Here is a 27,987-nt window from a genome sequence, read left to right on the forward strand (position 1 = left end):
TTAAAAAAAAAATGCTCTTCCTAAATAATAATTAGAGAAATACAAATTAAAGCAACTTGGGGGTTCCCCTTCTTATCTATCAGACTGGCAAACAGGACAAGAGAAAAATGCCAGCCGTTGGAGAGGCTGAGGAAAGGCGTATCACCAGTGATTTGAGATGCCGATTGGTTTAGCCATCCTGGAGGCAACTTGTACTTAGACCTTCAAAACAGCCATTCTGCCATCCCTTTGGTCCAATGATGCCACCACTAAGAGTACATCCCAAAGAAATCAAAGGAGGGGGAAAAAAGACCTAATGCTTCTGGCGGTCCTTTTCATGGAGCCCAAAACTGCTGGCAGTTTTGGGGAGTGGCTAAACAAATCATGGTACACAAATAGAAAGGAACATTACTGTGCCAGAAGAAATTGTGAAAGGGACCCTTTTGGAGAAGACTGGGAAGACCTCTATAGAGTGACACAGAGGGGTAGTAATGGAAGGCATAGACTAAGGAGGAAAAAAAAAGACTGAAGACCTTGAGACTCAGAAGGAAAGCAAATGAATCATCCAAGGTCATAAAGCTAGTGTTACTATCACTATCTCAAATTTGAACCAAAAGGTTCTTGATTCTTAAAGACTAGCACTTTTGTAATTCATACTACACAGCTGAAGAATGGAAGAAACCAATGACAAGGCTCTGACAAGTTTAAAACATTTATTTAAAATACAATTTATAAAATGCTTAATCTGCTGACTTGGGGACCCGAGGAGAGGGGTCAGAGTTCAGGGAGCTGCCCGGCTACTCCAGCAGGGCAGAACTGCAGGATATATGGCATCTCTCCCTCCCTCCCCTACTATTCTCCCTTGAACACTGCCAAGGGGACCTTGGCTCACCCTGGGGGGGGAAACACAACAACTAGAAACAAGGTTCCAAGAGGTCTCTCAAGCCTCTGGGCCAGGGGTGGCCAGTGTGGCCCCACCTATCAAGGCTCCCCCAGGGAGGGGCAGGCTGGGCTTATGGGGTGTTGCCTCCTGCCTGCAGGTGGGGAGCACCCTGATTGACTGGGCTGAGAGGGGCTGATCGCCAGCCCCTGCACCCCCAGCTCCTTTGGTTAGCTAGGCTGATGTGGGAGAAGTGGCTCATTGAAGCTGTTAAGCCGGGAGGTCAGGGGCCTGGCCCACAGGGTCAGAGGAGCTGAAGAAGAGGATGTTACCGTGGACAGGGAGCTAACGGGACAGCAGCCTTGGGTTACTGCCCTCCACCCCCATCCCGGATGTCCTAAGCCAAAGCCCACAGCTCACTTTAAAAATAAAAAATAAAACAGAACAAAACTGAACCAAAGGAAATGCACTTAGGAAAGATGTGGACGACCACAGAAAGCCCAACCCCTCCTCCTCCCATCTCCCTGACCCAACCCCACAACTCATACACATAATAAGAGTTTCCTATTTCCTTCTCTCACTTTTCCCACTCTGGGGAGTCAAGGCAAAGCCTTGGTACTGGAGCTGCTGGGGGCCCAGAACAAGATCAAGTCTCACCTCAGCAGAGGAGGGCTAAGCTCCAGGCCCAGGGGGGACTCTCACCACCCTCATATGCCCTTACTGCTGCAGAAAGGAAGGCCCCTCCTGGGCCCAAGATGTGCACGCCTGGGCACAGGCACCAAGGGTGCCTTGGGGTTCCCCGCCCCCACTCTTTGGACCAATGAGTTGTACAGACTGTGCACTCAAGTGAGTGGGTCAGAACTGAGGAGAGCAGGCCTCCCTTTCCCTCTGCCACTCCTGGAGGTAATTCCCTGGGAAAAGGGGGGGATCTGATGCCACTTTTATGGGCCGATGGTAATCGTGTCCCTTTTACTCACTGTGGCACCACTCCTCCTCGGGATGAACCCACTAAGACCCTCACTTTGGGGCAGGCAGTGACCACAAAGAGCGGCAGGCCATCTCCTAATTGTAGCCCTTTCCTCCTGCTGGGTCCAACCCCATGGCAGGATAAGACAGGACAGGAGAGCCAGCACACATGCCACCACTGAAGCAAGGCAAGGCTCAGGGCCCTCGAACAAACTCAACCTGCCGCACTGGGTCTAAATATGGCTTGGCAGTGCACACGCGCTACCTGGGAAATGCAACAACCTCCCGATCCCTTGGAAACTTGTCAGTTAAAATCAGAAGCAGGAATGGGCTAATGAGTAAGTCCTAGGAAGAATCAGTGCAGTAGAAGAGAGGAGACAGGGACTGAGAAGAAAGGCGGACCTCTCCGCAGTGGACAGGCAGCACATACACCCCACGGACCCAGGAGGAAGCCGCCGCTTCAGGCAAAACCTCCCTCCTCTGCCCAGGTCTAAGGGGCCAAGCTGAATTCCCAGAATCTAGACAGGGTGCAGAACACCCTCCACCGGCCCCTGCTTTGGAAGGTGGGGCACCTAGTCGAGGTGAGTGAACACCTTAGCTTCGACCTATAGGGAGCCAGTCTGTCATCACCAACCAAAGCATGACCGGACGCTTCTTTCCAAATGTCATTTGGGATGGTTAGTCCCCAAAGCAATGACTCCTAGAAGGAAACGTGCCAGGTTCGGCTCTGGACTGGTATCATAAGCTGAGCAATACCGGACCCCGGCTCCTAAGAGTTCAAACCTTGCTGTTGCTGGGAAATCGAGCTACCTTCTGACAACACTGCACAGATGGCTTATCAGCAGAGGCCTTGGAACCAGACTCCTTCCCATGTTTTCCTTGGATAAGAAATCAAAATACTGAATAAATCTAGTTTTCCTTGCTTGTAAACCTGGGTATGACAAGTCTTCCTCCCTCTCTCACCCTGAACTCTTGGCTGGAAATAGCCCATGTGAATGCTGGGGTGGGGAGACCAGCCTGGGGAGAAAGGGAGGGCAAGTCTGTCTGCTTTCACCACCTCCATGAATACTAGTGGTGCCTCTTGCCAGCCCCAGCTCTCTGGCCTGGTCTCCGTGAAAGGCCCCAACAAGATGAGGCTCAGCTGGGGACAGGCAATGGGGGGAACCCTCTTGGGGGCAGCAATAGGAACAGAGAACAAGAAGCTAAGCTTGCCAAAATCCGATCTGTTAATGTTTCTGCAAATTCATTGAAACATCTTAGAAGACTATCAACTACCCTTCTCAATTAAAACGAAAATTCATTTAACAGCTAAAACCCCTCCCATGCACTTCTTGCAAATCAGACTCTGAAACAAACAAAACAAACAAAAAAAAAAAAAAAGAAAGGAAAAGAAAAAAAAAAAGAAAAAGAAAACAATCCTTTCAAAAGGAACTTGCTATTTAAGTGATGAAGACATGCACGTTTGGAGGCGTTCCCATTTGTGTTTTGAAATCCCAAATTAATGAGCATGATAAACTGTTATTGCTGGCACTGGCTTCACCCCAAGTGGCACCATCTGACTCTCCACTCTGAGTCTGCGGTGGGCCCCCCAACCCACCTCATGCCCCCATCTTCTCCTTTTACAGTGACTTGGGACAGCCCTTGTCGACGTGCCAATCACAGTGGGAGGAGGGGGTTGGGGGTCACAGTGCATGGGGTTCAAGGTCACAGTGGGCGGAGCAAAGGGGATCACAGTGCAAGTAAATCAGGTCGTTCCCTCTGCTCAAGTCCAGCTGTCCGCCATGGCAGTGCAACCCATGGCGGACGACCCTGGTGGTGGTGGGGGCAGTGGCGGCAGCATCCTCTCGCACCCACATTTATCTGCGCTGCTTGAAGCCTTGTGAACCATCAGGACCCAGGGGCTGCCTGATCACATTATTGGGCTGTCTGGTGTCTTCGGGCTGGGAGATCCTGGTCGGCCTAAAGGGAAGGAGATCAGAGTGGGAGGTCATCTTTGGTGCGTGTGGGCTCGCTGGCATCCCGTTGCCCTCTGCGCTCCCTCCCTTCCCTCAGCATTCCCTCCCTGCACCCCTCCTTGCCCTGGCTAAATCTTGGAGTATTAACAGGCTGTGCTGGCCCTCCGGCAGCTTGAGCCACCAAACCTGCAGGTCTGAACTCCTGCCAAGAGAGGCAGGGGGTCCTCTAGGCCATGTCTTTGACTCTGCCTTTCCTGCCGCCCTAGCCATCTCCGAGATGAGACCACTGCTGAAGGTGGCCTGCTTGCCCACACACACTGAGCCCAACAGTCTGTCCTTGACAGGGGGCCAGAAAGATCTCCCAAGTGTTGGAATGAGATACCAACAAGTCCTAATGACAAAGGCGGCCAAGCACCGATCCAGGAGGTAACAGAACGCTTACCCCAAGATAGAAACCTGAACCACTTTTGCACAGACAGATCAGGACTCTGAAAAAAATAAATGAAGTACAAGGGGAAGATGACCAGCAGCACCCACAAAATCACAGACAGGTGTGTGTGTGTGGCGGGGGACCAAGCCATGGTCATGACACAAAGCACCTCCCTTTTGACATGCTTTAGAAGAAATTTTAGCAAGTATTGCAGGTGAGAAGGACTCGCCACCTTGAAAGGTAAGAAGGCCTGGAGCTGGCTGGGGCCTGGGAGCCCAACCAGTCTGCCTCTTTGAAGCTCACAGAGGAAGACTGAGTCCTAGAGAGGGGAAGCGCTCTGGGTGGGGTCGTGTGGCTAACGCAGGGTAGAACAGGATTTAAACCCAGGTCCCCTAAAAAACCCAGGGCTCTTTTCACTTACACATTGCCATCTTTCCTGATAGTACAGCCAAGAAACAGAAACAGCTCCAAGGGTTTGATTATTAGGGGACAGATACAGAATAGGTTATTAAGGGAAACGATGGGTCTTTGGGGGTGGCACCACCCAAGGTAAGTCTGTGTCCAACAAACCACTACTATACTTGGCCTTATAAAAGATGTTTTTATTTCATGAACTGAACCCTGCAGGCATCTAGGTTCAGGGGTTACAATCGTGAGTTGTCTTGAAGGCGCTGCGATGTCACTCTGATCAGGCTCCTTCCTCTTTCAGCCTCAACATCACAGGTGGGAGAGCTAGAAGGGCCCAACAGGGCCTCCGTTTCAACCTCAATTTTAGAAAGGAGGAAACTGAAGCACAGACAGGGGAAGGGACCTGTCCAAAGCCACACAGGCCACAAACAGCAGTGCCGGGATCTGAACTCAAGATCCCGTGCCTCTTAGGCACACTGGATAGAGCCCTGCGTTTGCTGGGCCTCAGGGAACAAGATAACACAAAATGTGCATCTTCAGTGTGGTTCCTGTGTTCTGGGACTCCTCGAGGAGAACCTGGGGCCCCCAGATGAGACACTACTTGCCCACTAGCCTCACCTGTCAAGGATGGGCTTCTCTTGCTCTTCTTCAGGGCTGGCGCTACCGAGGATCCGTTTCCGGGCCTCCGCGTATTCCGCCTCACGCTGGGCTAAGGACTTCACGGGGAGGGCTGGCCTGCTGCTAGAGTTGGGGCTACTGACAACCCCGTTGGTTGTGGGCCTTTTGAGGATCCGTATTTGAGGAGGGGGTCCTGAGGGAAGGCTATCGTCCTGAATAACGACGGGCACTTTGGGAGGAGACGTAGATTTCCTGCTGATGGAGAAAGCAAAGATGGCCTCAAGATTCTCATAAGACTCAAGTACCATGTTGAACCCCACATTCCCCAAGTGCCCCAGGTGCTAACATCCATGCCCAGGCTTCAGAGGAGGAGCACACCACCAAGTGGTCCAGCCCCAGACGGCAAGCCAACACTCAGCCAAGACAAGACGCTGCTTTTGGAGACTCTTCCAAAGGCAACTTGGCCCAGGGGGGGACAAGAGGCGTGCCCACACTGCCTCCTCCAGGACACCCAGCCCCCAAAGCCACACTAAGAGCAATAGGTAGAAATTGTAAAAAGACAAATTTAGGCTTATTATAAGGGAAAATGTCCTCATGATTCAAGATATCTAAAAGTGGAAAGGGCTGTCTTGGGAGGCAGTAGTGCCCCCTCCTGGGTGGTCTTCAAGCAAAGGCTGGACGACCATTTGTCAAGCAGGCTGTGGTGGGGATTCTTTGGGGCTACATGAGTTGAACTCAATGGCCCCTCTCAACTTTAAAATTCTGTGATTTAGTGACTGGCACCCCAGAGCTACAAAATGCACACCCTGAACACAGCTCTCTGAGCAAGCCTGCTCCAACAAGAATCCCAGCTTCCTTGCTCAGAGAGAACCATGGCCACCCTGCAAGAACACAACACCTCAGCATGGCAGTACCTCCCCCCCACATGAGATCTGAAGGGCTCAAACCACCCCCAGCCTACAAGGGACTTGTAAAAGATTTCTGGTGGGACTGAGAAAATGGCCCACATGCTTTTGGGGGATGGGGCTTATACTCCTCAGTGACAGACCCCAAAAGAGGTTACGAGTACCTCTTGGTTGCTGGGCTTAGCTGCATACTCCAGCTGGACAGCGGCGGGGCCTGGGTTAAGGATAATCCCAGAGATACAGGGAAGGCATGACCATGGCTGGGGAAGTGGCCTGCCTCCTCTACAACAAGGCCACATCTGGAACCATCAACAAAATGCCCCTCCCCACCACCCCAACCCTCCAAAAGAGAGGGTCCTGGCCACACCACAGGACAGGGAAGAGACAAGCGAGTGGGAAGGGGTTCGAGGCAGGAAGATGAAGTTCTTTAGAGGCATAAATAACCCCAAATGCCCCCCAGACCCTCCCAACAACAGTTTGCTGGCTCCTCCAGAACCAAACTGGCATAGGGGGAATCTATTTCTAGAGTAGAGCACTGGCTGCTGGGGATTGGAGGGCAGCTGCTGCCATAGCTGAGTTGGAACAAGCATGGGGATGACATGGAAAAACATTCTGTAATGGAGGAGGTGGTGCGCGGTCACCATGACGAGCAAACAGACAGACCTGGAGCCAGGAGTCTGATCAAGGAAGTGGGAAGCCAGGAGAGCTAGAGCAGAGGCAACGCTGACCATCCCAGACAGAGCTTCTCTGGAGAATGACTGGGGGCCACTCCCCAACTGGAGACCAGCCCTGGGCTGCGTTCTCCTGACTTAGCTAGGGCACAGAAGCAAATCAGAATCACAGGCTGGCATCTTATTTCCCTTATCTGGAATACAGTCCCCCCACTCTAATCCTGACCCCCATCCTGATGGGGAACACACATTCTTAGAAGTCATCCAAAGATCTTCCAGCAGGCCTGTTACTGGACTAGCCTAATGTCTCAAGTTCCTATTTTCCAGCTCAAAGGGAAGTTCATTCTCTTGAGCCTAAACCTTAGGGTCAGCTAAAAAACAGCAATGATTGCCCAACTCTCAAATAGAAGAGAGCAAAGGTCCTCTGGAGCAGAGAGCAGTCTTACCTCTCCTTTTGGGTGATCTTCAGTTTTTTTTCCAACCGTCTGTCTATTTCCTAGAGGGAAAAAATGTATATAAAAAGTGGAAAAAAACATATCTCTCAAATAGAAGTTTAATTGTCTATATTTTAAAAAAGAATCCAGGACATTGTCAAGTACTGTCAGGTCACTATTGTCTGGCTAGAAGCTCCACTAGTGGCTGAGGTGACCTAAAGGATCACCTAAGTGAGACAGCCCTGGAATGTCACATCCCTGAGGCCTGGCAGGGTCCTCAGCCCAGATGCCCATGCTGGACAGCAGGCCAAGCATGAGAACAATATGCAGCTCTGAGCTCACACCAGAAAGGAGAAGCCCAACAAAACCACGCCTCTCTGGCCCCAGTGAAAACTCATATTTCTACAGAGCTTAAATTACAAAGTGCATTCTTCACAATAACCCTGAGTGACAGGTATTACAAGTACTGAGATTTACATTTTACTTGAGGAAACTGAGTCTCAGCAGTTATATTATTTGCCTACAGCCACATGGCTATCAAATATGTGAGCTCGGATTTGAACTGGGTCTCCTGACTCCAAATCTAGCACTCTTTCAATTATATCCCATTATACAAAAAGATCCCTAAGCACCACTAATTTGGATACTCCAGGAAGCAAGACCTGATTAAAAAGATGATCCCGTTTTGGTTTTTTTTTTTCCCACCAAAGGAATTTAAAAATGGAAACCATACCTGTGAAATGAATTCCATTTTAGAAAACAGTACTTCCCCTAAAACCAAAAACAAATATCCATCCTACCCCCTCTGACTGAAAAATGAATCCAGTCCCCAGGAGCAGGCAGAAATTCTCAACAGAGATTCATTAAGTTAAACAAAAGTTGCCTTTTAAAATGCAAATACTCCCAAGAACCATCAATTATTCACAGAGAAAAGACCCAGTGTGAACTGGTTGAACCAGAGCACAAAACCCTTAAAGCTGAATCCAGCCAGTGAAAGAATAAGCCTTCTCATTTGAGGACATTTGTTGAAGGGTCCCTTGGAGGGAGGGGGCTTTAGGCAGGCCTAAGATCACTGGGTACCAAGGGAGTAGGGATGCCAAACCAGCAGAGAACCTACCCAGCTCCCAGGTACCTTAGTAAAGCTCTCATCACCATCCCAGTTCAGCCTGCAGAGTCACTGGCAGAATCCTTTCTAAGACACAGTTCACATTCACTTGTCCACTCAAGAGCCAATAATGGCTCCCCTGCTGCCTGCTCCTTCAAGGTCAAAATTCCACCTCCGGCCTTTAAAGGCTCTCCATAACCAGGACTGTCCCTCTTCCATGCTTATTTCCAATGCCTTCCAATCCTGACACTCATAACGCTACTCCCAACAATCCACTGCTGGCAGTGCTAAAGGCTCAGTTGGAGCAAGAACCTGGGAGTTTGGCACTTTACTGTTCTCAGAACTAGGCGGTACATTAATTTAATTGTCCCTGGAACTAGACTATCAATGCAGAAAGGTCAGTACAATTACCTTCAACTATCTAAGTGGAAGAAGACAGCCAAAGGCAGCCATGGACAGCGGAACCAACCAGTCCTGATCAGATTGCACTTCTCTAGCTTGTGGTGAGGCGGGCAACCTAACTCTTCCAGATGGGAAAGACAAGGCTCAGAAAGGTTCAGTGACTGAGTCAGGATCCAGAGCTACCAGAACCAGGGAATGCAAGTCTCTACGGACTCCTAGTATTCTTCCCCTTGAAATGACCACCAACCACACAAAGAACTCTAACAACACAAAGATTTATGTAGCTTCAAGGAGAGAAATCACACCCAGTTGTGGGGTGGTGGAAAGCTCCATGGAAGGGGATTGACATTTTTGAGGTAGGCCTCAAAGGATGGATAGGATTGAAACAGGCAGAGCTGGGATAATGGAGCTAGAAGAGACAACATTCTTAAAGGAGACCACAAGAAAAGCAAAAACTCTTTGGGCAATGGGGAGCCATAGGAGGTTTGCGAGTTGGGAGTGACAAGAGATCAAAGAACTATGTTTTAGGAAGATTAAACTTATATCATATCCAAAGACGGATTAAACTAGAGGAAGAAGAAACTGAAATTGGGAGACCTGAAGGGTTAAGCTATACACTAATGACAATGGTAATTAAAAAAGAGAGAGAGAGAGAGAGAGAGAGAGAGAGAAAGAGAGAGAGAGAGAGAGAGAGAGAGAGAGAGAGACTAATGTGAGAGAAAGGGGAAGAGGTAAAACAGAGCTTGACAACTGCCTGGACATGGGAGGGAGGGCAAGGAGATTGTCAACCATTTAGTGAAAACAGCTCTTACAAGTAATTTCTGAAGTCTGGGCAAGTGACATAAAATGGGCCCAGAGTCAGCCATAAGATACACCATCAAACATGGCACAGGGGCAGAGGGGAGTCCCCATGGTCAACAACCCTAGGACACTGGGTGGATGCAGCTAGCAGAGGAGACCACTACCTGAGAGCTTCCTGTTTTAGCTAATTATTCTTGATCACTAGATGCTAAGCTTAATTGTTTCCATGCTACTGTGAAGGGCAAGGGCTATTAGCCCCCTCCAAATTTCAGCACCCTAGGACAAAGCCTGATTTCTCTACCCTAGGTATGGCTCTGAGTTGTCAACAAAATTATAAGCATCAAATTATTAAAGTGCACATATTTCTAATTAATAACATTAAACTGTGTCAAAACAAAATTATCAAACTTATCAGATGACTTAGATACTGATGGTATCCAAGAGGGACTTCACAGGAGGAATATGAGGGGCCTGTGGATCATTCAGGTGGAGGTATGCAGTGGGCAGGTAGGAGGGTGGTACTTGGGGCTCAGGAAATTAACTTGGGAGTTATCTAGACAGCAGCACTTCTTAAAGTTTTTAGGTTTCAGGAATCCTTTATAGTCTTTCGGTCTTGTGGATTCCCTGAAAGGCTCCTAGAGGTGCCTGGAACACATTTTGAGTAGTACTACCGTAAACACAAAACCCTGGAACTACAGGATACCATCAAGAAAGAAAAGCAGGCCAGAAACAGGCCTTGGAGAGTCTATATTGGGAATCCAGAAATCTGAATGTCATCTGCACTGACTTGAATTCACTTCAACTTAATTCAAAAAGCCTTTATTAAGCACCTACTATGTGCCAAGGACACAAAGCAAGCAAGAGTCCCTGTCCTCAAGGAACTTCTATTCTACTAAAAAGAAACAACCTGTACACAGGTAAGGATGTACAAAACTGAAACAGACAGCTAAATGGAGATATAGTTATGAACTTCCAAGTAATTGGGTTGGAGGATGCTAACAGTGGGGCTGGAGCAGGGGCTGAGTAAAGGGCTCTGGTAGGAAGCAGTATCTGAGCCGAAATCTGAATGGGACCAGGGATTCCCAGCCAGCGGCACAGAGCTAGGAGCCAGAATGGCATGTCTGGGGAAGAGCAAGGTGAGTCAGTTTGCCTGGAGAGGAGAGGGCACAAGGTGGAGCAACAGGAAATAAGGAGAGATTGGAACCAGCTTTCAATGCCAGATAGAGGCATTTGTGTTTTAGTCTGGAAATTACCAACAATGCCCACTGAAGCTTTTGGAATCGAGGGACTGGGTTAGCCAGGTGGTTCACTGAGAACAAATTAGACATGGGGGAAAAGAGGCAGGGAGTAGCATTAGGAAGTGAATGCAGCAGTTAATCCAGGCAGGAGGTGACGGAAGGCGTGAGCTGGGGGGCTTGCCAAGTGTGCATCAAGGAAGCCAGTGAGAGGCGGATGGAGGAGATGGAACAGACATGACTCAGGAAAAGGTATCAGAAGACAAGGATGGAACCTTTCAGAACATCTTCATTTAGGGAACAAGAGGAAGAAAGCAAGCCAGCAAAAGTGACAGGAAACATCAGTGAGGCAGGAGAATCTCCAAGAGGTGATTATCAGGAGCTTTGGACAGTTTTGACACAGAGGAAACAGTTAATAATGCCAAATGCTCCAAGAAGTCCAGGACGCTGAAGACAGTCTTCAGAGTCATCTTGGTGATAAAACAAATTACAGCGACCTCCAAAAATGCAATCTCAGTGGCTTGGCTGTAGGGTTTTTGAAGGGGCTGGGTGACTGGTATGAAGGATAGGAATCAGGGATTACAGAATACTCTTTCAGGAAATTTCAAGGTCAAAGGATAGAAAAATAAAAGTTAAAGAGAGTAGCAGGGTGGAGGAAAAGCCTTTTTTTTGGTCTGTTTGATTTTGTTTTTTAAGACTAGGGGAGACTTGAGCACATTTGTGGACAAATGAGAACGAACCAGTAGGCCAGCAGAGAGGAACAGATCAAAAAGAGTAAGAGAGAAGGGATGATGGATGGAACGAGGCTTTGGAAGTGGCAGGAGGAGACAGGACGGACCAAGAACACATTTGTTCTTGGAAAGTAAGCAGGACCTGGCTAAGTGTGAAAGACTCTGAGGTAGGAACCGAGGCTGATGGGGCTCATGCTGATGTTGTGCATTTTCTCAGTCAAGCAGTGATTGATCAATTCATCCGAGAGCGAGGAGGCTGAAGTCCCCTCTCACACCCTACCCATAGGTGGGAACCTGAAGAACTAGAACTATGTGGCTGGTTCCCTATATTCCTAGAGCCCTTCACATTTATCCATCCGGGAAGTCTGCTGAGAATACAGAATCATCAAGCTTCAAGGCGACTCGAAGGCCAAGCAACACCCCTTCCTTTTATAGGAAGCAGAGCCACATAGAAGTGCCATGACTTGCTCATAGTCACAGAGCTAGGAAGGGTCACCTTTTGGGATCTTGACTCATCCTTCCATGGCTTTAGTTGGGAGTCACCTTCATATAGAAGGTGCATGCCATGGAAGCTGTCATCCAAGTAAACAATAAATGAGCTGAAGAGGCCAAGAGATCCAGGAAAAACCCTAAAGGTATCTTTTATCACCTAATCATCAATGGTGTCCTTGCCTGCAAACTCCCACATTCATTTATGTTCCAAGTGCCTTTTCCCCTCCTTTGCCTTAATTCTGTCAAGTACAGGTAAGACTACTTACCATAAAAATACACCATACATTTCAAGGACTGAGAGATACAGGATTAAAAGGCTTCCTAGTATTGAAATAAAGAGATGTCCATGGAACCAAGTGCCAACTCCAAGATGCTAGAGAGCCAAGATCCACAGGGACAGGGATGGCTGGTGGGTGGTTACAGGACGCTGCTACTGCAGGTGAGCTTGTGGCAGACCTGTTCAAGTCACTGAAGAGGGCAAGAGACCAACATCCTTGAGAAAAATCTATTTTACAAAGTGCAGCACCATCAAATGCTGACTGGAATCAGCTTTTCAACAACTCTACTGGTATTATTTTCCTGTAGTTCAATGTTGGGGAAAAGATGCAAGTTAGAAGAACAAGAAGCAGGCCCTTCCAAAGATCTGGCCACAGAAAGGCGGATACTTCCTCTTTCTGTGGACCTTCCATTGGCCCATCACAACTTGGAGGAAGGAACAAAGGAAACTTGAGAAAGGAAGGTGGAAGGAAAGGGGAGAAAAAGCTAGAGGGCAGTCTATTCCATTTTCTAAACAGAACAAGGGAGTTCCAGGCCTGTTCTCTGAGCTTTAACCATTATCCCCTATTGCAGTTGGGGGGGGGGGGTAATGAGGAAAGGCGAGGAGGGTATGTTCAGAAAGAAGAGAGAGCCTCATAGAGGGAGCCTGAACTTTGGTGAGATCCCTTCCAGATCCCAAATTTGATCTTGGGCTTTGCACGTCCAATCACTGTGTTTTATCAAGTTGTCCAAGAGTGAGCACATTCAGGGATGGGATTCACAAGAGTGACTGTAAAACCAGAACACTTCTTTACTCAAGTATAAAAAGGTTTTGTACCTTTGCAGTGACAAACACACATGCATCCACCAGTTAGGGGACCCCGTTTCCATCAGTACCAAGGCACCGTGTGAATCAGAAGGCTGCTTGGTAAGCGATTAATCGCAGTCTAGAGCAACACCTTTGTGGGATATTTCACCCAAACTATGGTGGCCTGATGACCTACTGCTACTCTAATGCAAAGCAGACCTTTCAGCTCACTGGATTACTGTGTTCATTTCTGCTAGAAATAGTGGTTCTCTTCTCCAGGATAGTGACGACGAATCGATTCTCATTTTAGAAACTTACAGAGTTGTTCACTAAGGACCTGAGAGGCCCAAGTGATAGCAGTAGGAAAAAAATACTGTTTACAATATATCTGGACAAATGATCCCACAGATTCTGCTTGAAAGTTTCCCCTGATCACGACTTCTTTGTGTCCTGAAACAGCCCCACCTAATTCGGGGCAACTCTAATTTTTTCATTCTTTCTTACAGATAGAGACAAAAAGCTGCCTATCAGTTTAAATACGTGTAAGTCCAATCCTTTATCTGCACAGCTAACTTCAAATGCTTTTATGTCTGCCATCATTTCTCCAGACAAAACATTTCTGGTTCCTTCAACCAATCCATTCTGATCGTAGCTATGGTCTGCCAATGACCCCGAGTTTCTTTTTTCAATACCCCTTATAAGCCACAGAAAGCTTCTACCACTCCAACATGTCCTGGGGTAAAGGACAGGAGACTGTAACTTCTTCTACATTAAAGTGATGTCTGTAGGGTAAGATTCTAGAATGTACACCAGTGATTTTTAGAAGCTGCCCCAGGCTCATCAGCAACACAATAAGCAGCATGTCTTGGGTGTGTCATTTTTGGGAAATATTTCCACAAATGGTTAATTTCATTCATGAGTTGATCCTAGGGAGCTTCTATTTCAGTAGGTGACTTTTTTCCAAATTGTAAGGGTCTACCATTTTTCAATTCTATAATCTCTTTAGGTACTAAATTTCCTATCACCCTTCTTACCCTTCTCCTCAGTACTGAATCTGACCAGTAGAAACAGCAAAGGCAGAGATCATTAATTTACTGAACTCATATCTATGATTATAGCTTCTGGTATAATCCGGAAAAGACAAGCCCACAAAATGCAGTGAAAAGTACAACTGCGATTTCTTTCAGAACCTGGAAGGCAGATTACAATTACACCTCTTTAGAAAAAGGCTTTGAGGAGGGGGGAAAAAAAAAATCTCCTGGACCACACACTCGAAATTTCAGCTGGCCAATTTTTATTCTGGAACTCTGTTTGCCAAGTAAATCTTTAGGAGGATGTGGCACATTTCTAGCCTGGGGGCAGTGAGGCTAAGCACAAAGTCACTTAGAGAAAGCACTAACTTGGGTGCCAGATCCCTCCCACCTCTAGAAGAGAACCTGGCTCAGCCTAAATAGGGCACATGATTGCTCTCCTAGGACAGCCTCTGATTCATTACTAAGTAACCAGGCAGAAAGATCCAGGCTAATTCATTATCCGGTTTTTTAAAAAGAGTTCCTTGCCCTTTTAAAGTCAATCAATTAGCAGCCTTCACGTCCAGACGTGCACTCTGAAGAGACCTGATCTCCAAACAATAAAACTGTGCTGAAAGGCCTCACCTTGCTCGGCTGGAAGCCCCCTAGTGTTGACTTCCTTCGCCTCCCTCATTATGTTATTAGCAGGGTTGGCTCAAAGAGTCCCATAGCTCAACTCCCCAGCCCAAGATGTTCCTACAATGAGCCTTTCCTGTGTTTGGGGAGCCTGCTGGGGTTCTTAGGGGATCAAGCTTCCCCTCCTCATGGTCTTATTACCAGGCCTGCCCTCCAGAAGAGCGGCCCCAGTCAAAGAGGAGTGTGGGAGAAGCAAACACAGTCTGATCATCCAAAGTACATTCTATTGCAATCAATTCTCCACAGTCATTACATTAAAATGAAAGGATCTGAAGCTCAAAGAGAGCCTTTAAAGATCAAGCAGTCTGCCCTCCTCCTTAAAAGCTGAGGAATCTGAGGCCCAGAGACATTAAGTAACCAGAGTCACTCACACAAGTGGAAAATCCCAGGGAAGGGGTTTGAAACCTTGTCTCCAGCTGCTTTGTGTGTTACAGTTCCCAACGTCACACTATTCAGCAGCCACTGAAAGAGCCCAAAGAACAGGTGGCAGGTATAAAGGAGGAGGCAAAGGCTTAAGGTGACAGATTCGTTTACTTCACAGGTCAGTCCCCCTTCGCCAGTCAATGTTTCAGACATTGTTTCTCCCCCGAATCTAATTTCTTCCCCAGCTCCCATTCTAGTTTCACAGCTCCACCATCAGCAGTCCTGCCATCACAGACTCTCAGCCTGTTCCTATAGGATTACACAGCTAGAAGTGATCTGAGAAACTGCCTGGTACCATTCTCCCCATCTCTAACTCCCTTCTAAGGGTGATGTCCAGACTCCTCATTACTCCCACAGGCTTGCTTGTGCCTAGGAAACATCCCCCACTTCAATCAAGAGTCTCATTCCAAAGTTCCTGAGTGTTTGTCTTTTATGAATTTAAGGCAGTACGGTTTATTGATATGGCCAGCTTCAAAGATTTCTTTGGGAGAAGGAAGAAGAAAGTGTGGGCTTGGACAAATAGAGAGAAAGGGGGTCCAGACAAAACTGAAACCTGGAGAATAACTTAGTAAGTTTTCTTGCAAGCAGAATATCTTTGGATGGCAGTGTCATTAGGTCAATGAAATGATGGCTTTCTTTCCTTTTAATGGGGCTTAGCTGGTCTCCCTTCCTATCGTCATGCAGGTACCACCCTGGGACATTACTCCTTTGGGCAGAAAAAGAACCTTTGAGTTCTCTCAGGAAGGCAGAAGCCCACACTTTTTAACCACATCACCTGTGATTCTTAGAACTTAATCTATTTAATAGAGTTGAAAAACTATGGACTGCAGGCACTTGGGGCATATCAAGAAGGTAGTGTATTTAAATTTCACTAGAATGGCTCCAGCCTTCATTTCTTTCAAGGTGTCTCACTTAAAAGATACAGTTGCCTATTGTGTTTCCCCTACCCAAGAAGCTCCATTGCCACTCACTGGGGGAAAGAACCAGAAATGGCCCTACATGTTTCCCTCCCATCCTCTCTGGGAGGCATACAGTGTCTTTACTTGTACATGGGTAGGTTCTGTGCTTTTTTTGATATTAATCTGGGGTAGAACAATACCTGGTTGAGGTATTATTCCCTTGCAGTATCCCACTGTCTCTTTGGTTGTACAGGTCTGGAGCCACCCCAGGAGGTCTGGTCCCAAGTATTTCTTTGTTTGCAGGACCCTTGGAAATAGGGTCTAGCATATTGAAATGGACTGAGACTCTCCTAAAGTGCTTTATGGTCTGGCAGGTGCCCAGGCTGCCACTTGCCTGGAGTCTCCCAGCATCTGTAAGGGGGAGAGAGAAGAGGACCAGGAACATCAGTTCATTCGCCGAATTCAATTTCTCCAATTACAAATGAGGGGAGAGGGAAGTTAAATTAGGTGTTGTCCAAGGTACTGTATGATTTACAATTTATACATGTCTCAGGCAGAGACTTTACTTTTCCTGACATGGAAGGCAAAAAGATAAAACTGCTTGTTTGGTGTCTACCAAACCAGCTACCATAGGGAGAGACTGTAGCAGGCAAAGAATTGCACTAGAGACACCTAGAAGATCATACAAGACAAAACCCAGGAAGGGAGTCTGTGGTCAAAATCCCTGGCCTCATGTCTACGTATGAAGGGCACCCAGGGAGGGTGACAAGCAAGACAGACTGAATCAAGGAGGCATATTTGACTTACTAGGCATCACTGAGACTTGATAGGATGAGACCCAAGTCCTATGACGCTAGGAGGTAAGACAAAGCAAAGGTAAGGACAAATGTGGAGGCTGGGACTTCTTCGGAGTGGTGTCAGGAGTCCCTATGTTCAGAGTATGGAATGCTGAGGCTGTGAGGGAAGCTAAGGGTCAGAACAGGGCTAAGATCACTGCTCCAGTTGGACTGGGTGCCAATCATCCATAGGAGATCTTGTTCTGATTGTTTTCTTCCCTACCAAGGAGAACAACCTTTGGACCACAAGGGATAGAAATTAAAATGGCCAATAGGGAATATCACTCGGTATGAGTTAGGAAATAGGAAGAGAGCACCTAACTGCCCTATGATCAGTGAAAGAGCTGGCCTTGCAGAGAACTGAGAGGCACTGCAGGCTTGGGAAAGGCAGAATGTTGTTTTAATTATGCTTTTAAGAAAACAGGTAGCCAACTCCAAGAAAAAACAAACTTTACAATTGGATTCTAATGTATTTAACTGGTTAATCCTCTGCTCAGAGGAAGACAGAGTAAACCCAGCTTTGCCAACAGGAGGGTAGGCAGAAGGCTCCAAAGAGTTGGCCAAATGCCTTAGCTAAGGGTTGGTGGCTGAGGTCTGAAGTCTGTGGCCACTCAATGAGACCTCCTTAGAGGAGGTCAGATGGATATCACAAATATCTTGGAACCAGTGGAAAGCCACATTGGAGGGCAGAGAATGGCTCTTTGAAGGCCTATGAAGAGCAGCTGTCCCATGAGAACATTGTCCTTCCCCAGAAACAGATTACGACTTTGTCTTTTTAGAGAACCAATTTTGTCTGTTTGAAAACCAAGGTCCCCGGGAAAGGCAGCGTTTAGCTGTGTGTATTTATCATTCCATTTACAAGGGAACGCCTGCTATTTCCTGTGTTGCGCTGCTGAGCCTCAAGGACTCAGGAAATGGATCCCTCATTCTGGGGACCAGCAGCTTACAAGGGTGGAAAAAAAGGATGATGAGAACTACAGACTAGTTAATTGCCTCGGACTAAAACTTCTGGTGAAAAGAGCTATGTGCCAATTCCACATGAAGAAGTCCCAGCCTCCACATTTTAATCCAATCTATTTCAATAAACACTTCTGAAGGGCCTATTCCAAGGACAATCTTGTGCCTGGCACTGGAGAGAGAACTGGGTATGCCCAGGCCTGGCTCTCAAGATGCTTCCAGGAAGGCAAATCACCACGACTCTGAAGGGAAACTGAATGAAGGCCAAAGAGTCCAGACATAGGATGATAAGAAACCCAAGGAGGGGGAGTCTTTCACCTGAATGGTGAAAGGTCTGGGGTCAGGAAGTTTCCCAGAGGAAGTGACATCAGAGCTAGGACTTGGTAATGCAGATGAGGTCGCAATCCATTCCAGCAGAGGAAACACTGAAGACTCCATTTGAGTTGGAACAGAAGTTTCAGCCAAGACTGTGGAGAGCCTTGAATGTCAAAATCATTTTATACTGAATTTGGCAATAGGAAGCCATGGAAAGTTCCTAAGCATTAGAGTGATCTATTTGGAAGATGACTCAGTAAAAGCTGGTGTCTGGAGGAGAGGACAAAGCAGAGGTAGGAAGGCACAAACTAAATGAGGGCCTGAACTAAGGGTGGCAGACGAGGGTGAGGGATGGAGGAGGGGCCACATGGCAGAGATACTGACATCACAACAGAGGACACAAGGCTCTGCTACAGGACAGTGAAGAAGACAAACCTACTCTGCTAACATCTAAAGATGCCCAAAGTGCTTTCCTCCCAATGATCCTGTGAAGACCCACACATAAGAAGGAGATCAAATGCTGACACTGCAGACACATGGGAATTAAATCACTACAGTCACCATTTAGGTATTTTGCTGCAGACATAGACTCATCCTCCTGGGGGAAAAAACCAAGGCAGGAGCTGGTCTGGCAAGCAGGGCAAAGTACAGAAGAACCCCTTCCCCAGGCCACCGAACCTGGTCAGATGCTTCCCAGAGGCAGGGACTGTCCTTCTGCCTAATTCCCCCTGGGGTTGAACTCCTTGAGGACTGAAAAAACTGGGAATGAAGAAATCCCCTTTCTCAAGGAGCTCTGATGCTCCAGGGCAGGCCAGTCTGCAGCTGAAGACCTCCACACCAGGGAGCCTTCCCTTTCCTGACTTCACCAGGGGTTGAGGAAAAGAAGTCAAAGTGTTTCTTGTTTGAGGAGGAAAAGCAAGGCCACCAGAGCCCTGCTCAAGGGTGGAGCTCCATTCACCACAGCAGCACCTTCCTACGCTGCCCGGGGCACCCTTTTGGGAACAGACCCCTCAGTCAGACTCAAGAGAAACCAGACAAGAATCAAGGAGTTACCAAGGAAAAACTCATTATCTTGCTCTCTTTAAGGGGGCTGAGGAGAGAGGATACACACCCACATACACAAACCTCACACACAAACATCCCACCCAGACACTTATAAAGTCTCCAGAATAGACAACCAAGTCCAATGATGTATGAATTAGGCAATTTACAGAATGCACCCAGTGAATAACAACAAGTCACTGCATGTGCTATTCAAGACTCAACTCACAGAGTAAGACCCCAAGTGGCTTTGCAGGCAGAGGTGGCCATGACATGGTGGGCACACAGACAGCAGTCTTCTAAAGCACCATCACAACAGCAAGTAAAGGCAGAGAGATAAGGCAATTATTGCTGAGGGATCTATCCACAGATGTGTCCTAAATAAAGTCTGTGCTTTTGATTGATCAATAACTGACATTTCTATAGCATTTTAAATGTACAAACTGTTATGTTCAATACAACACACTGTATTATATCCATTCTACGGATATGGACAGAGAGAGATGGAGTGTGAGTGTGTGACTTGCCCAGTAATACAGATGGAACTGGGTTTCAGGCTCCAAATACAGCTTTGGATTTCCCCATGACACAGCTTGTAGGATTAGCCACACACACCACATAATGATATGCTCCCTTCTAAGGTTATCCTCCTGTTTCTCTGTGAGTCAACAAGCATGGGTTGTCACTTACCACGTGAGGTAACACTGTGCTTAGAGCTGGGGATACCTAGAAAGGCACTAAAAATTTCTTCCCTCAAGGAGCTCACAGCCTAATGGAGGCACCAACTTGTGAAACTAGGTCCGCACGAGACAGCAAACTGGAGGTGATCTGAGGACCCTCGCAGAAGGTGGCGGCAATGGGAAGTCAGGGAGCCTGCAAGCTGGGGAGCTGCTCTGCACAGGTAGCCCTGGTGTACCTCCTCTCCTGGACAACGGGCCTCTATCTTCACACCTCGGAACGGCTAGCCACAGCCACAGTCCTTCATGACTGACTGAGCTCTCCTTCTAAGAGGTGGGGGTCTCAGCAAGTCTCTTCAGCTCTTTGGGCTGCAGGGTTTGCATCTAGGGTTAGACAAGAGATTGCTAAGGCCCTTTTCTAATCGTAAAGCCTGGGATCTTTGGAGCTGAGGATTCCAAAGCTGCCACAAATGTTCACTGCCCTGAAACAATGACTCTAGTCTCTTCTCTCTGGAAGGGAAAAGAGAAAACAAAAGTTGTGGGTCTTCACTCTTAATAACCACTCATGAAGAGGGCCTGGGAAAACATGAACTTGGGGGGTTCTTACTCCAGAAAACCAGCTTGGACTTCTTCCTACTTACAAATAGTTCTTTCCATTAGCTACATTGCTATTACCTGCACTGGAAAATCAGCACTTTGATGGAAATCAGGAAATCTACTTTCCACTTCTGCTGTCGCTTATTATCTATGTGATTCTGGGCTAAGTCCTTTCCCCTGGATAAGCATGAAATGAAAATAATAATATCTGCCCTAAAGTTCTTTGTGAACTCTACAGTACTAGCTCAAGATGAACTATTACTCAGGCATGTCAGGGTCTGGGGGAGTGGATGCTTCCTCCCAAAACCAGAGGGGGCCTGTGTGTCACCAGGCCCACTCAGGAAAGGTTCTCTGGACTCTACAACTATCTCTGGAGTCAAATGGTCTTCAACCAGAGCTGGCGAGCTTAGCACAACTAAGTAACCCAAAGGGAACTGCAGCCTGGATTTTTAATAATCGCAAACTAGCTTCAAAAATAAGTGAAATCAAGATCAACATTGACTTGTTTTCCCAGTCACAAAGATTACTTCCAACTATCAAATGCTGTTTGTACAACACTGAGATTGGCTTAAAGCCAACAAAGACAATTTAGAGTTTAGAACAACAGCTCGATCTCATGTTTTCAAACCCTTTGCCAACATTCCCTGCCCCCACCTGAGCTTCTTTTTAAAAAGCATTTCCTTGGTAATGAAGGCCATATTCCTTAAACATCCTTTTGATTAAGAATGTGGCATCTTGTGGAAAAAGTTTTAGGAAAAATTTATAAGGGATAAAATTAGCTAAGGCCCACACGAAAACCATTCCACCAACAGAAAGAATTTCTCAAAGTCAATCTCCCCATATCCAAATATAATTTTAGTTTCTCATCAGTGTAATGGAAATACTACTTCCACTGTGTGACTTATCTCCAAGGGCCACAGTAGCAAAGTGTTTTGTAAACTTTGAAAGGCAACAGAATGGTGAACCACTGACTGTTATTTAAGGAAAATTCCAAAATCCTAGAAAACACAGACTTGGATATGCCAAGATTTCCAAGTAAAAAACTTCAGGTTAATGCTCTACTCTTAGAGTAACCAGAAGAGGAAAAAGGAGTACAATAGCAGAAAAATAAAATCCAATTCGTCATGGCTTTTCTTAAGGGAGATGTTATGAATTAGAACTTCAAACTTGATTTGCCTCTCTAGTTTACCAATCAGCTTATAATTTCCAGGTTCTGCTTCTGTACAGGCATTACCGACTCCCTTCTGCAGCTTGTTTTCTAGATATTTCACTGGCGGAGAGGGTGAAAGGTGACCTGGATTTCAAATGTTAAAGTGATAACCCCTCACCCTCCATCCTCTTACTGATTCCCTGGGGCCAACAAATGGTGCCAATTTACAAGAAGGTTGTATGGCCAGAGCTACCAGGAAAGGATTTGCAGATAGAGGGCTTAGGTTGGGTACCTAGTAACTTGGGCAGGTCACCTAAGTCCTCCGGGCCTCAGTTTCCTCTCCTGTAAAATGAGAAGGATAGACTGTTTTACCTCATATTCATTCCAGGTCTAAATCTATGACCCTATGATTAAAATCCTTCAATCCTAGAAAAATCAAATCAGTTACATCCACCTGGAACACTGACACATTAGTAAACATGATTACTAGGAATATTCACTAAGAGATACAGCTTTTGTAAAAGTATTGAGGATCAACGTTGGCTCCAGAATCACCGAGATGATAGAAAAGGGGCTGTTTAAACAAAAGAAAATTGGGAAGATAAAGAAGAGAGGCACAAAGACTCAAGTATTGGAAAGTTCAGCATGTCAAAGAAGGTTCTGACTTGTTTTGCTGGCCCTCAAACCCCAGAAAGAGGGGAAATGGGAAGCAGCAACTGAGAGGTACACGGGAGCTTCCGATCCGGCGGTGGGGCAGGCACTGGACGAAGTCCTCAAAAAGCTGGGCTCACCCAGACTGGCTGACCCTAGGCAAGTCACTTCAACTCGCAGTGTCCCAGGCAATGGTAAAAGGATAAAAGCTTACAGACAAGTTCCTGCTCCCCACTGACTGAGGGAGTTTCTACACCAATGAACTCACAGATCCAGACTAAGTGGCCTGGGGTTCTCAGCAGGCTCCCATCTCTGAAGGCCTTGAAGAGTCTGTCTATGGAGGTGAGGAAGTCCCTTCTAACTCCAACACTGTCTGACCTCATACCGAGGCTGGCGAAGGCTAAGGGCTCAGACTGAAGAGACACAGGAAAGAAATAGAAACTAAAGGACTTTTCTACACTTTACAAAACGCTTTATACACATAAACTCATCGGATAGCCACAAAAACCCTGTGAGGTAGGTGCTGCTAGAGTGTAGTATCCCCATCATAATAATAATTTAAAAAACAAAACAAAACAAAACAAAAACCCCCAAAAAACCAGAGACTCGAAGAGTTAAGTGACTTGCCCAGAGTTACTAGTATTTGAGGTGGGATTTGAACCTAGGACTTCCAGGTATTATATCCACTTCACCAGACTGCCTCTAAGAAGGGGAAATTCAATAATAGGTTAGCACTTACATTAACATTTTAAGGCTTTCGAAGTGCTTTACATATATGATCTTATTTGGTACAGGCTATTATCCTCATTTTACAGATAAAGAAACTGAGGCAGACAGAGGTAACATGACTTACTCAAGCTCACACACATTGAGGAAGTGTCTGAGGGCAGATTTGAATTCAAGGCTTCCTGACTCCAGGTCCAGTGCTCTGTACTACACCACCTAGCTGCCAGTTAGCAGCACTAATTTAGAAGATAAATGAAACAGCTAAAGGAGGATTTAGGATTATTGGAGTCATCATAAGGAATAGAATGACGGCCAAGTTTTAAGTGAGGAAGACCTGGGCATGAGAATCTCATTTCTGACAAGGACTAGCTACATGACCACAAGCAAAACAATAAGCCTCAGTTTTCTTATGTGTAAAATAATAAACATTTATTAAGCATTTATTAAGCACCAAATTAACATTTACTAAGGCCCAGGTACCTTGTTAAATACCAGGGATTTAAAAGAGGTCAAAGACAAACTCTTAGGGAGCTCACAAACTAGGGACAGTACCGGTCTCAGCAACTCCAATGAAAATATGTAAATCACTCTGTAAACTTCAAAGCACCATCCAAATGTCTGTTATCATTAGCACCAGCTACCTATCCTATGGCACAACTGCTAGGCAACAATAAGAAATCAGAGTGATGAATAATTAGCCAATCTCCAAGACTGGTTCATAAGGCCAAAACAGTCGAATATTCCAAATGAGGCAGAACTGCCAGCCAACAGGCCTCAAGTCCCTTATCTAGGCAAAATGTCCACGGGGAAGCTCCACCTCCCTCACCTGGCCTGGTCCCATCCCCACAAGCTTCCAAACAAGGGCATGATACAATCCAGTTCAATAACCATAGAGTTCCTATCTCATAAAGATTAAAGGAAAGAAAATGACTTTCTGGCAACATCACACACAGTGTCAAAGAAGCCAGCCAGGCTTCAAGTCAGAAAGCCTGGGTTAGCTTCTGCTCCTCACCGTCTGTGTGACCTTAGGCAAGTCTCTATCTCCCTGGGCTCCATTTTCTTCATCTGGAAGAGGAGGGAGTTGAACCGAGTTGTTACTAGATCATCTTTCAAAGGTCCCCTCTGAGTTCTAAATCTAAGACCCTCTAAACCTGCTTCACCCTTCATCACAGGGAAGCTTGGGAAACCTTAAAACGGGAACTAATACAATGATGTTTGGGGAGGTGGATAGAATAACGCAAATACTAGGAAAACAAGTCCAATGGGATGCCCTAATGAAGAATCAATGCCAGCATCATTTTATAGTAAAGATGGCAGTTTCTTTATATCTTGTGATAAGGATGTCAAGGCAAATGAGTAATACCTCCACGGTGTAGTCTTGCTGTTAACTTCAGATGTATAAGAGTAGGGGTGGGTTTAACCTGAAGTAAAGTCTCATCGTGGGGGCATCTACGTAGCACATTGGATAGTGTTGGGCCTGGAGTCAGGAGACTCGTCTTCCCGAGTTCAAATCTGGCCTCAGACATTTACTAACTGTGTGACCCTGGGCAAGTCACTTAACCTCGTTTACCTCAGTTTCCTCATCTGTAAAATGAACTGGAGAAGGAAATGTCAAACCACTCTGGTATCTCTGCCAAGAAAACCCCAAATGAGGGTCACAGAGTGTTGGACACAAGTGAAAAAAATGGCTAAACTGAAGGCCTAATTGTAACAGAGGACAGAGCACTAGATTGGGTATCAGAGGGCCTAGATTTGAATTCAGACTCTTTCTACATTACGTGAGCTTGGGCTTACTTAACTTCTCCAAGTCTCAGTTTCATCATCTAACACCAGGGGACTGGACCTTAATCAGCTCTAAGGTCTCTTCCGGGTCTGAAATATACATAATTGGGCACTTCAACAAGGCTTTATAGGAGAGTGGTATGTTGAACTGTGAGTAATTGTGAGCTCCCAGAAAGCAGGGAATAGCTTTGACCTTTCTTTGTATCTCTACAGCTGAGAGAAGTGACTGGTACACAGTAGGCGCTTAACTAATGTTTACCGACATTGGTTCGCCTTTAGCATCTGCCAGTAAAATGGGTGCACAAGCTCCAGCAGTCAGTTTCTCTCTGGATTCCAGCTTTCTCTCGGTAGAATGATCTCTCAAGGTCCAAAAGTTTCAACTATCTAAATTCTGTAGAATTCAATTTCTTCTTTTCCAATCTGAGAAAATCCTCAATTGTACCTTCTCAACAAACGTGATAAAAGCAAGGTATCCAAATCTGACAGCAAGAACTTATTAAGCACCCACGTGCAAGGTTCTGTGTTGGGTATGGGAATACAGACTTTATTTAAAAAAAAAAAAAAAAGGTCCCTGTCCTCGAGGTGCTTACATTGTATTAGGGAAGTCTAAAAACTAGCCTGGGAATGAAATGACTCAGGTTCCAGGCCAAACTCTATTATTATGTGATCTTGAGCAAAAAAAATTCTCTCTGGACTTCAGTTTTCCCACCAGTAAAACGAGAAAGATTGAATTCTATTTCAAAGGTCTCTGACAGTCTACTGATTCTATGAATCATTCCAACTTAAGGTGTGATTTTTCTAGGAAGTAATATAATCAATGAAGATATAAGTGGGATATTTCATTGATTCCAATAAATTGATAGTTTAAAAAGAAAAAAAAAGCCTGCATTCGTGGAAAATCTGAAATTCCTAGCACAAATTCCTGCACTAGGACAAAGGATGCCAATCCTCTACCCCCAAATCAACAAGTCAATAAGCATGTTAAGCGCTTTCAAGGAGCCGAGTAGGGGCTGGGCGGCAGAATACCCCACAAGCACAAAAGGACAGAGGAGCCTCCAGGCGGAGGGAAGTCCCCAGTCACTGCCTGGGGGAGAAAGGGAGCTCTCGGTGGGCCGTCCCACAGACGACGGGGAAGCCACGTTTCCACCTCCAGGCCCGGACACGCAAGACTACAGATTCTCCAGCTCGTCCCCACCCAGCTCTCCCAGGCCCGTGAGGATAGACTTTTCCAAGCGGAGAAACCATAAACCCTCGGCTCTTACCGAGCGCCTACTGTTTGCAGGCGCCGGGCGCCCAATCAAAGCGTGGCCTTGTGCGGGGTACCCCTGCTTCCTTCCCAGCCCCGGCCCCTAGGGGGGCAGCGGGCTCTTCCTGCAAGTTCAAGGGCTGGCGAGCATCCCCGGCAGCTTCGGACGCGCACCTCAAACTAACTGCCGTAATTACGGCTCGGAATCCCAGTCCGAAGCTGGGCAGCCCCTCCCCCCCCGGGTCCCCGGCTTCCGGACCCCCTCCCCCCGCCCGGGGAGGCCCCGCCGCATCACGAGAGCGGGCACTTCCCGTCCACGCCCCGACCCCGCCACCGCCTCCAGGCAGCCCGAGGCGCCCCGAGCGTCGGGGGCGGCGAGCACGCGGCGCTGCCTGCAAGGGAGGCGCATTTACCGGGCTGCCCCGCCGAGGCACCCCAGAGTCCTGGCCGCCCCCACCCTCTGGAAGTAGCTCCCCAGCCCGGGACGCGGCGGCCTGGAGACGACCCAGCTTCCACTCCCGCGTCCCGGCGCCTCCACGCCAGGGCCACGGAGCGTGCCCGGCCGCCCACACTGCCCCTCGGCGGGGCAGGGCAGGGCCCACCAAGTTTAAAATGGTGCCTCGCGGGGTGGGGCGGAAGCCTCGGAGGCAGCCCGAGCTCCAGGGAGGGGAAGGGGAGAGCCCCGGCAGGCACGGCCGCCCCCCCGGATCCGCCCGGGGGCGCCCCGAGAGAAGCGGCGAGGGAAACGGAGCGCGGCCCCTTTAAGAGGCCTTCAAGGCGTTCAGGGGCCCGGTGCCTCTTCCTCTGCCCCGGCCCGGCGTGGGGTGGGGGGGACCCTTTCCCGGGGAGAGCCATACCCTCCGACCCGGTCCCCTGAGGCTCCCCTTCGCGCCAGGTCCCGCCCGGCCCAGCCCCGGTCCGGCGGCTCCTCCTTACCCCACTGTCGGCCGCCTCCTCCCAGCTCTCAGCGACCTCCTCATCTTCCATCTTACTCGCCGCTTCCCACCCCCTCCCCGCGCCTGCGCCCTACGCCCTGCACCCCCGCCCCCCCTCCCCGCGCCGGCGGCGCGCCTCCGCTACGGGCGCGGGCGCGCACGGCATCTCTGGCCTCGGAGGCCCCATCTCCACCCCCGGCCACGCCCCCACCCCGAGGCCCCGCTCATTCAGCTCCCGGAAGAGGTCCCGGGAAGGCGTGCACGCGTCTCCGCCGGCGGACATGTCGAGGAAGGGCAGAGACGCCTTTGAGGCGCCATCTTTCTTAAGGGCAAACGGCCGTAGTACGGAGCGACGAAAGCAAAGTCCAAAGATCTGCGAGCTTTGAGTGTGGGCAAGTGACTCTAGAGGCGCCATGTTGTCTGAGGGTCGCGAAGTCCTAAGAACTTTTCGTCAGTGTTTGAAGCGCTTGGCAAAGTGGATAGTCAGTAAACCAGCGTTTTCAAGCACTTAGCACTGTGTTTCAAAAAAAGGTCAAAGCCAGCTCCTGCCCTCAAGGAGCTTACAATATAATGGAGAAAATAATATGCAAACATCTATATACAAACAAGCCATAGACAAGATAAACAAGAAATAATTAACAGAAGAGGTATTGGAAGGAAGGGGGATTGAGAAAGATGAGGAGGGAGAGCATTCCAGGCATGGCGGACAGGCAGCCAGAGAAAAAGCGAGACCTCATCAGCCCTAAGACTCACACCTCCTCAGCATCCCTGGCTGCTGGGGGCAGAGGGTGGACGGTGGGGAGCCTCTCCCAGAGCCCCCCATGTAAGGAAGGGGCCCGGGACAGCCGCCTCATCATTGCCCACCTGGCTGCCCTCCCTGGGCATCGTCATTGTCTCCAGAAACTCATCTTCAGGCTAGATGAAATTAGCTCTGAAACTCACACTTCCTCGCAGTAGCTCCTGCCCTTGCG

General features: G+C 47.8%; 1 protein-coding gene across 5 annotated transcripts; it reads right to left on the reverse strand.

The window, feature by feature from the left end:
- Positions 1 to 675: 675 nt before the first annotated feature.
- Positions 676 to 27,987, reverse strand: SZRD1 (SUZ RNA binding domain containing 1). 5 transcript variants are annotated; one of them, XM_027842741.1, is made up of 4 exons: positions 27,881 to 27,987; positions 7,259 to 7,308; positions 5,237 to 5,491; positions 676 to 3,784 (listed from the first exon to the last, which is right to left on the reverse strand). In XM_027842741.1, the coding sequence occupies exons 1-4, from the start codon at positions 27,905 to 27,907 to the stop codon at positions 3,682 to 3,684; spliced, it is 435 nt and encodes a 144-aa protein (XP_027698542.1). In that variant the 5' UTR covers positions 27,908 to 27,987; the 3' UTR covers positions 676 to 3,681. The 5 variants fall into 5 exon arrangements, with proteins under 5 accessions (XP_027698542.1, XP_027698541.1, XP_027698540.1 ...); XM_027842740.1 differs by lacking the exon at positions 27,881 to 27,987 and adding an exon at positions 27,018 to 27,089 and having other exon boundaries at positions 5,237 to 5,488; XM_027842739.1 differs by lacking the exon at positions 27,881 to 27,987 and adding an exon at positions 27,018 to 27,089.

The sequence above is a fragment of the Vombatus ursinus genome, unplaced genomic scaffold (genome assembly GCF_900497805.2).
Source record: "Vombatus ursinus unplaced genomic scaffold, bare-nosed wombat genome assembly UNPS02014884.1, whole genome shotgun sequence".
Lineage (NCBI taxonomy): Eukaryota > Metazoa > Chordata > Mammalia > Diprotodontia > Vombatidae > Vombatus > Vombatus ursinus.